At 45.1% G+C, this 8,193-nt stretch overlaps 1 protein-coding gene across 2 annotated transcripts in view; it reads left to right on the forward strand.

Annotated features, from left to right (window-relative positions):
• Positions 1-7,976, forward strand: part of DPYS (dihydropyrimidinase) — an 81,194-nt gene extending 73,218 nt beyond the window's left edge. The window contains exons 9-10 of one of the 2 annotated variants that reach the window (XM_027064040.2): positions 5,906-6,036; positions 7,573-7,976. In XM_027064040.2, coding sequence (XP_026919841.1) covers positions 5,906-6,022 — 117 coding nt within the window. In that variant the 3' untranslated portion in view covers positions 6,023-6,036; positions 7,573-7,976. The remainder of the gene's footprint in view (positions 1-5,905; positions 6,037-7,572) is intronic. The other variant, XM_027064039.2, reaches the window with a different exon arrangement.
• The last annotated feature ends 217 nt before the right edge of the window (positions 7,977-8,193 follow it).

The raw sequence follows: 8,193 nt of genomic DNA on the forward strand, positions 1-8,193 counted from the left end.
TTTGAGAGAGGCTGAGACAACATGAGCAGAGGAGGGGCAGAAAGAGAGAGAGAGAGGGAGAGAATTCCAAGCATGCTCCGCACTATGAGTGCAGAGCCCGACATGGGGCTTGAACTCACAAAACCATGAGATCATGACCTAAACCGAAATCAAGAGTTTGACCCTTAACTGACTGAGTCACAAGGTGTCCCAGAATCAGAGTCTTAAGGAGGTCACATAGTTACTAAGTGGCCGCCTTAGAACCCAGACCCAGATTTTTCTACCTCCAAAGCCAATCCCCTTAGCCTCTATTGCTGCAATGTACTGATCAGGAAGTTTTACTCCCCCCCCCCCCCACAAAGCCACCTGCCCCCATCCTCAGAATGTCACCCCCTACTCTGCCTTCCTGTACATGGCGTTCACTTACCCTCAGGCTGGCAAACTTATTACCAGAGGAACCATCCCTGAAATGAGAGGGCCCAGCTTTGTCACATTGTCCTTGGGAAATAGCTCAGCAGATATGTTGAAGGTTAAATGGAAATAATTGGTGGATTGCAAAATGTTTTCGAAATGCAGGTTTTCACTGTTACAGGTCATCTCTAATGAACCTAGGAGTTCCTCGTGCCCTAGGGATTCACAGCCCCTGAAGGGCTCAGTTCAATGTGTGCTGAGTGTTCACCAGACAGGCATGGACTTCATTTGCTGCTCATTTGGACTGCTAAGTATTGGGTCAGTACCTGCTGTTTGGAATCTGGAAATTCTGTTGTCTCAATTGATATTTTAGTTTCTTAGTCTCCATGGTTGGCATGGTATCAGAGCTTCCTCTGGGGCCCAGGATTCTTCTCCGTTGGTCTTCCTAGTCTCAGAAAAGCTAGCATCCCAGCACACAACTCTCTGCAAACAATACAATTACATTTTCTATCAACTTACAACTTCCTGTTTCCCCTGGTCAGCTAACCAGAAAGCATTTCTGCAATTACACGGGTATAATAATGATGATTGCGATTAATATTTATTCATAGTGCTGCACATTGTGATATAGTTCTCTTTTTTGTCTATTAACTCATCATAATGACAGTCATCATTAAATGCTGTAAACCTTGGGGCGCCTGGGTGGCGCAGTCGGTTAAGCGTCCGACTTCAGCCAGGTCACGATCTCACAGTCCGTGAGTTCGAGCCCCGCGTCAGGCTCTGGGCTGATGGCTCAGAGCCTGGAGCCTGTTTCCGATTCTGTGTCTCCCTCTGTCTCTGCCCCTCCCCCGTTCATGCTCTGTCTCTCTCTGTCCCAAAAATAAATAAACGTTGAAAAAAAAATTTAAAAAAAAATGCTGTAAACCTTGAACTTTACCAACGCAAGCCACCAGCACCCTGCCAGACGAGGTGCCACCTGTGATCCCTATATTACCTAAGAGAGCCTCTCACACAGTTTTACCCTCGAGCCACTTTATTGGATTGTGATATCATCAGGATGGAAAGATCTGGTGGTGGGTGAAATCATTGGATTTTGACCCACCTGTACTGAGGGGAACAGATGCCACAACCCAGTTCAGCCCTCTGAAGGTGCATTCTCAGGACACTAGTCTCACACTAGTCTCTCTCTCTCTCTCTCTCTTTTTCTCTCTCTCTCTCTTTAGGACACTAGTCTCTTGAGGTGCACCTTGAGAAAGGTGTCACATAATTTTAGATAATGCTGCTCTCAGACTGATTCTATTGCCCAATATCATACAAAAAGTTCTAAGAAGTCCTACAGTTAAGAAACCTTTCATTTAACAAATATTTCTCGAGAACCAGGTACTATCCTAGGCCCTGGGGAAACAGGCGTAATATAACACCAGTGTTCGTTCTCAAAGACCTTAAATCCTATTTCCGTTTCACCTACAGTTCCTTGTGCCTAAGTTCCAGTTTTGCTAGAGACACTTATTACATCCCCCTGCGATGAGGTCTATTAGCCACTTGAACAAAGGAGTCTGGAGATTAGGAGAGATCAGGGCTGCAACTAAAATTTGGGAATCGCAACATGTAGATTTAAAACCATAAGTCTGAGGCCACCGAGAAGAAGAAAGGGGGCTTGAGATAGAGCTCTGGGACTGCCAACCTTCAGAGGTTGAGGAGCAGAGGAGCCAGCAAAGGAGCCTGAGAAAGGGGCCGGTGAGGTAGGAAGGAAACCAGGAGAACATGGAGGAGAGAAGGCAAGCAGAGAAGAGACCTGCCCTCTTTGTTCAATCCAGAGCCCTCTGTTTCTTTGTCCGGCTCTTCCATAAATGTCCGCGAAGAATTAGGTATGGGTTTAACTGGGAGACTCAGGACGGAGTCCGTGTTAATCGCTGTGCTCATCTGAGATCCTAGGGAACGAAACCCACTTTATTTTGGACCCCACCACTTAGGGTAACCCATGAGCATGACACATTGGTCTCACCAGACGCTAGGGGCCATGTCAGGGCAGGGCACTTCACACTTCAGATGGAGATCTGTTATTGTCACTAGAGAGAAGTAACAAGAGTTGTGGGTTGGGTCTACTGAGAAAACACATGTGCAACTGAACTTCTGAATAACACAGTGATGGCTTGAGATTTTGCAGGACGAGTGCCATCACTCTCTGTTTTGTCACAGTGAATATCTACTGAGGTTCTGAAATAGATGGAGTGCAATGCCAGGGGCAATAGGCAGTACAAAGATGAACAAGATGTGGGGCTAGCATTAAAGAGTTTATGTAACCCACCTCTAAGGATAAGAAGATTTTACAAGGTGAAAGTACTGGGAGGCTTGGGACCAGAACTTGAATTGTCTTTGATTTCTGTCAAATCATCTATCAAAGCGGAAGGCTGTGAGGTGTGGAGCAGCAAAGCCTCCCCAGAAAGGGCCGGTTTGTCTCTGAGGCGGCGGCGTGGGCAGGAGTGGTTAATGCCCCACGGCAGTTCTGGCGGGAAATCGTGCCCTGCCTACCCAGAGCCTCAGAGGCAGATACAGAGCAGGACCACGTGCAGATTAGACCTGGCCAGTCAGGTCAGAGATACATGGTGGCCACTGTGACCAGAGTGACCAGCAAGGCTACGAGGGGCCTAGTGGCACTGCTAGTGAAGTGACTGAGCAGCCAGAAGGTGGTTCGTGGACAACCAGGTGAGCTGAGGCCTGCCCACAGGAGACAGTCGGCCAAAGAGGAAGGGCAGCCTAGAGAACAGATAAACGGCGAAACACAGCAAAGGAGTGTGAGGGAAACGGAGTTACCCCAGGCCAGGATGACCCACACAAAGAGGAGACAAAGCTCAGATGGGGATCTCCTTCCCATCATACCCTGGGCAGAAATTGATCAACTGTGTATTGAGAACTTGCTATGGAAAAACAGAGCAGTACCCCAGCCCCGAATCTGCTGGAAGGGATAGATGAGTAAACAGATAATTACAGGAAACTATGGTAAACAGGATGGTGGATGTGTCAGGGAGGGCTAAAGCATCCTGGACGGACAATCCTCTGGACTTGAGTTAGAGAAGATAAATCAGAGATATTTAGGCCAAGGAGGTGGTAATGCCAGCATGGGCGAGGTCTAGCCCTGGCGGGAGGATCTGGGAAGGACACTGGTCATCTGTTGAGTCTCGTGATCCCCACCAAGTCTGCAGCTGGGGTCAGGGAAGGATCCTCCAAGGGACTGATCAGGTTGTGAAGCAAGCCCACCCCTGAATGAGGAGGACTGTGCCTGGGCGTAATGGCTCTGCTTAAATCACTGCTTTTAGCCACCCCTTCCCAGGAAGGAGTCCAGGAGAGACAAAAAGGTAATAGCTGAAAACCACAAGCAGTGAAGTTTCAAAGGAACTGTTGGGTGAAGAGGGAGACAGAGTGGGGCTGATGAAGGGCACGCAGCATGAAGGCAGGTGACACAAAGATCTGCCCACTTATGTCACTTTTTCCAGGGGATCTTAGCTGTGGAAAAGGCTGATGATGGAATTGAACTATGCCACAGGTTTTACTGAGTGCCAGTGCTAACAGAAAAGAGAGAAAGGAAAGACCCTTCCGATTGTAGGCAACATATGGACATGAATCCTGGTTTTCCTAGCTAGTTCTTTTTTTCAACGTTTATTTATTTATTTTTGAGAGAGACAAAGAGCACACGTACAAGTGGGGGAGGGGCAGGGAGAGAGGGAGAGAGAATCCAAAGCAGACTCCATGCTGTCAGTGCAGAGCCTGATGCAGGGCTTGAACCCCCGAACCGTGTGATCATGACCTGAGCCAAAACCAAGTCGCTTAACCGACTGAGCCATCCTGGCACCCTGTTATTAGCCAGTTCTGATGATGCCCGTTAATTATGTTTAGTTCCCTTTACAGTCTCAGTCGTGTTTGGATTCATGGTCAGCCAAGATTTAAGTGATACATAACAGTCTGACTTGGAAAGTAAACCAGGAGAGGAAAAAACATGAAGACCTCCCTGAAAGGTCATAGAGTGGGACAGTAAGTAGGTGTAAAGTTTCAGGTGTGTGGCTTAGCTCCAGGTAACACAAGGTCCAGGGGCTGGGTGGCAGAAATAGGAAGTTGGTCCTTCATTTCTTGGTGTCGATGTTCCTCAAGATGACAACAGGATCCAGGGCAAAGTAAAGGACAGAGATAGTCAAAATGAACGTCCAGCAAAGCATCCAACCAGACACAGAAAACGGACAGAGGCTGGGACTGGCGAGCGGAGGGCAGGGGTCCCCCCCTCACATCCCCTAAGTGCTCTGTGTGTGCCCTGACACTACACTTCAAATGTCACAGCTGTAGGGACGGTCTCTGTGTTGCTCTTTGTTTTGTCCTCTGTGCCTGGCAAAACATCTGGGACTGTGTGTGTTCAATAAATATCCATAAAATGAAGGAAGGTAACGCTTTGTATCTGGGAGATGGCTTTCATTCCCTCCGTTTCCTAGATGAGTGAGTAGGCCTATCTGGCTCATTTGGCAAAGCTAGAACTCAAACATAGGGCCAGTGTCTGGCAGAGCCCACATTGTTGATCACCACAGTATATTGGTTTTGGTGGTCAAAACAAGGCAAATGTTATTGGAGGGGGGGATCTACATACTTATGTGTACACACATACTTATTTATTAAGAGCTTATTCTACACTAGGCATTATTCTAAATGATTTACTTATTTTTAATCCTCTCCCAACCACCCCCAAAAGCCGGTGCTGTTAAAACTGAGGCAGCAGGAATACAGTGTTCAGTAACATGCCCAAACAGTCTGGTTTCAGAGCCCATGCCCTTAATCACTGTGGCTTGCTGCCTCTTGACTTGCCAGTGAATTTGTGTCCATGTTTGTAAACAGTGTGACTTATTTCTTGTGAATGCCTTTGTTTATCCAGTCCAGATTTCTAAACTCTGAGCAAGCACTGAATTAACTCAAGCTGAATCCAGCCGGCGGGTTCTGCTCTCAGCGGGCCACCCGAGAGGTGTAGTTAGAGATGTGAGATTCTGTGGACAGCCTGTTACACACAGGGGCAAGTGAGAAAATGAGAAAACACATACACAGATTGCTAGACTCAGAAGAAAATGCTCAGAGTCTTGGGAGAGGTACCACAAAGCTAGGAATATAGATGTCTAAGATTGAAATGAGAAGGAAAGGTAGAATGTCCGAAGGACCATGAGGTGGTTAATACAACCAGAAGGGTGTGGGGATGGGGTAGAGGCTCCAATTTAAGTTTCAGTGAAAAGAACAATCAGAGCGTGCTTCCTGGGTCTTTGTTGGACACCGATTAGCACCAGCAAAGAGTGGAGCACAGCTCAGGTACTTGAGGTTGCCAGGCACTTCAGTGAAAGGGCAAGGGGCGGGAGGCACATGAGAGGTAAATTAGTAAGATTCGTTTTGCTCTCGCTAAGATTCGTTTTGCTCATTAAGGGAGCTGCACTTAGCTTTGAATTCAGGAAATCAGTAAACCATAAGAGGAAAATGAACTGTTCTGTTTCAGACTTGCACACCTACCCCTGTGGAGCGTGAACCCTACAAGGGAGAAGTCGTCACACTGAAAACTAGAGAGACAAAAGAAGACGCCGCAGCAGGGACCAGGAAACAGGCCCACCCCTGAGCTGGGTGCTGTGGGTAAGGGACGGTGGGCAGAGAAAGTATTCCTGCATGAAATCAGCAGCTCTGTCTTCATGAGCTTTTGAAGAGTCCAAGGTCAATGTCAAAGGCTTCAAAGTGAGAAAAGACTCAAGGACAGGTTAGCTAAGGGAAGACTGATAAAAGACCTCTTAACACAGAACACTTAGTTGAGCCTGCAGATTGAAGAAGGCCTTGGTCTATTTCGAGATTTATTCTCTGAGATGTTAGGAAACATTCAGCAAAGCCTTGAAGTATCAAATGTGAGCAAGAGGCAGATAGACGGGTAGCATACAGAGGGACCTGTTAGTGAGGAAATTTGACACGTCTTAAAACAGTGTAATTTTGTGGTCAAAATTTATAAACTATTTAATTAGGATCTTATCTAGAAAACAAATCTTCGTATTGTAAATGCAATTATGTTCTAGAACTTAGAATGAATGAAAAAAATAAATCAAATGTTGCTTTTGGGTGTATAATTTTTCAGGAAAATTATTTGATAGTCTTTGATGTACTTCATTGCACACTTAATTCTTGGAATAGTATTGTAGATATGGTCATTTTGGAAAAATATTTCAGTGCTTCCTCAGTTTTCCCTTAGTCTTTTGATACCCAGATCTTTCTTTTTTTTCACGTATCTATTATCACCATTCTTGTCAATTTCTTTCCTTCCTTCTTCCTTCCTCCCTCCCTTCTCTTCCCTTCCCTTCCTCTTCCTTCCTTTCTCCCTCTTTCCTTCCTTCCTTCCTTCCTTCCTCCCTCCCTCCCTCCCTCTCTCTCCCTTCCTCCTTTCTTTCCTCCCTCCCTCTCTCCCTCCCTCCCTTCCTTCCTTCCTTCTTTCCTTTCTTCCTTCCCCCTCTTTCTTTCTTTCTTTCTTTCTTTCTTTCTTTCTTTCTTTCCTATTATTTTCTGATCCTGCTCTGGCAGCCTCTCTCCAACACCACTTCCACTGGCTTCATGAAATCTGCATGTTTTGCCAGCTTTAAATTTCATTGGGCTCTAATTTTTTTTTTAATTTGTGATGTTTTTGGCTGTTTCAACACATAGTGATCTGCAAAAGACTTATACGAGGGGTCAACATGGTAAACGGGGATAGGTGTTTGTGTTAATTGGGACACTGTCAAAGGACTACTTTTATACATACCCACTTAGGAGTTGCACATTTTTACACTAGGACAACCTGTACTTCCCTAAACCCCATGACTTGAATCATCAGGTCCTGTGTACTCTGGGTTATATTCTCTTTATTATGGAGTGCTGTCTTTAACAATGCTATGCAGCCGAAGCTTCAAGTTTTTTGTCATTTCCTGACTATTGGAATTCTTTTTCCAATCCAGGAAGATTGTGTTAAAAATTCAGAGGAAGATTAGCAAGAGGGAGAAATTCTGTTGAATGCTATAACATGCTATTAACATCATTTATAGGAGCAAGATTAGTGTTTACTTTGATTATAGCATTTCTTGGGGGTTAGGCTTGAGTTCTGCATCTCTTTATGAGGGAGAATGTTATACTGAGTTCCTTTTGTTCTGTTCAAAGGTAAAATCAGAGAAAAGAATTCTGCTGTTCCCATCACTGTTAAGTGTCGTCAGCCCATGGAGAAACAGGCCTCATTTCAACTCCCCAAGATGCTTTTGAAAAAATAATCGCTCAAGGCCTCTTTGATTTCCTTTCAGAAGCAATTGCTGTCTTTCTCACTGTGACTTTGTTGCTGTGTAAGATGGAAGATATAAATGACTATTATTGTGATGGAAAGTCCATGTGAAAATTCACTGATGATACTTTAAAATGCCATCTTTGCTTGTACTGGATTTCTTGCTTTGAAATTTTAAAAATCACTTTCTTGTTTAAGGTTGTTTTAATGGCTACCATTTGTTTAAAAATAGCAAACTCTGTGGTTTTACATCCTATTCTAATTAATAAACATTGAGATCTGCATTCTATATCCTGTTTTCTGGGTCATGTGTATCTTCTAACTTACAGGGTTGAGACTCTGAGAGGTTGGTTGTGATTCAAAAGCACAATTTCCTCTGTGACATCTGTTTCAGTAACTCCTGGAAATCGGATCCCTGAACAAACCTCATGTAATTAAATTGGATACTCAACCTTAGATTAAGTCTGAAGCAAATTATCCAATCACACTGATGAGTGCAGGATTTG

Source organism: Acinonyx jubatus, chromosome F2 (genome assembly GCF_027475565.1).
Source record: "Acinonyx jubatus isolate Ajub_Pintada_27869175 chromosome F2, VMU_Ajub_asm_v1.0, whole genome shotgun sequence".
NCBI classification, from domain to species: Eukaryota; Metazoa; Chordata; class Mammalia; order Carnivora; family Felidae; genus Acinonyx; species Acinonyx jubatus.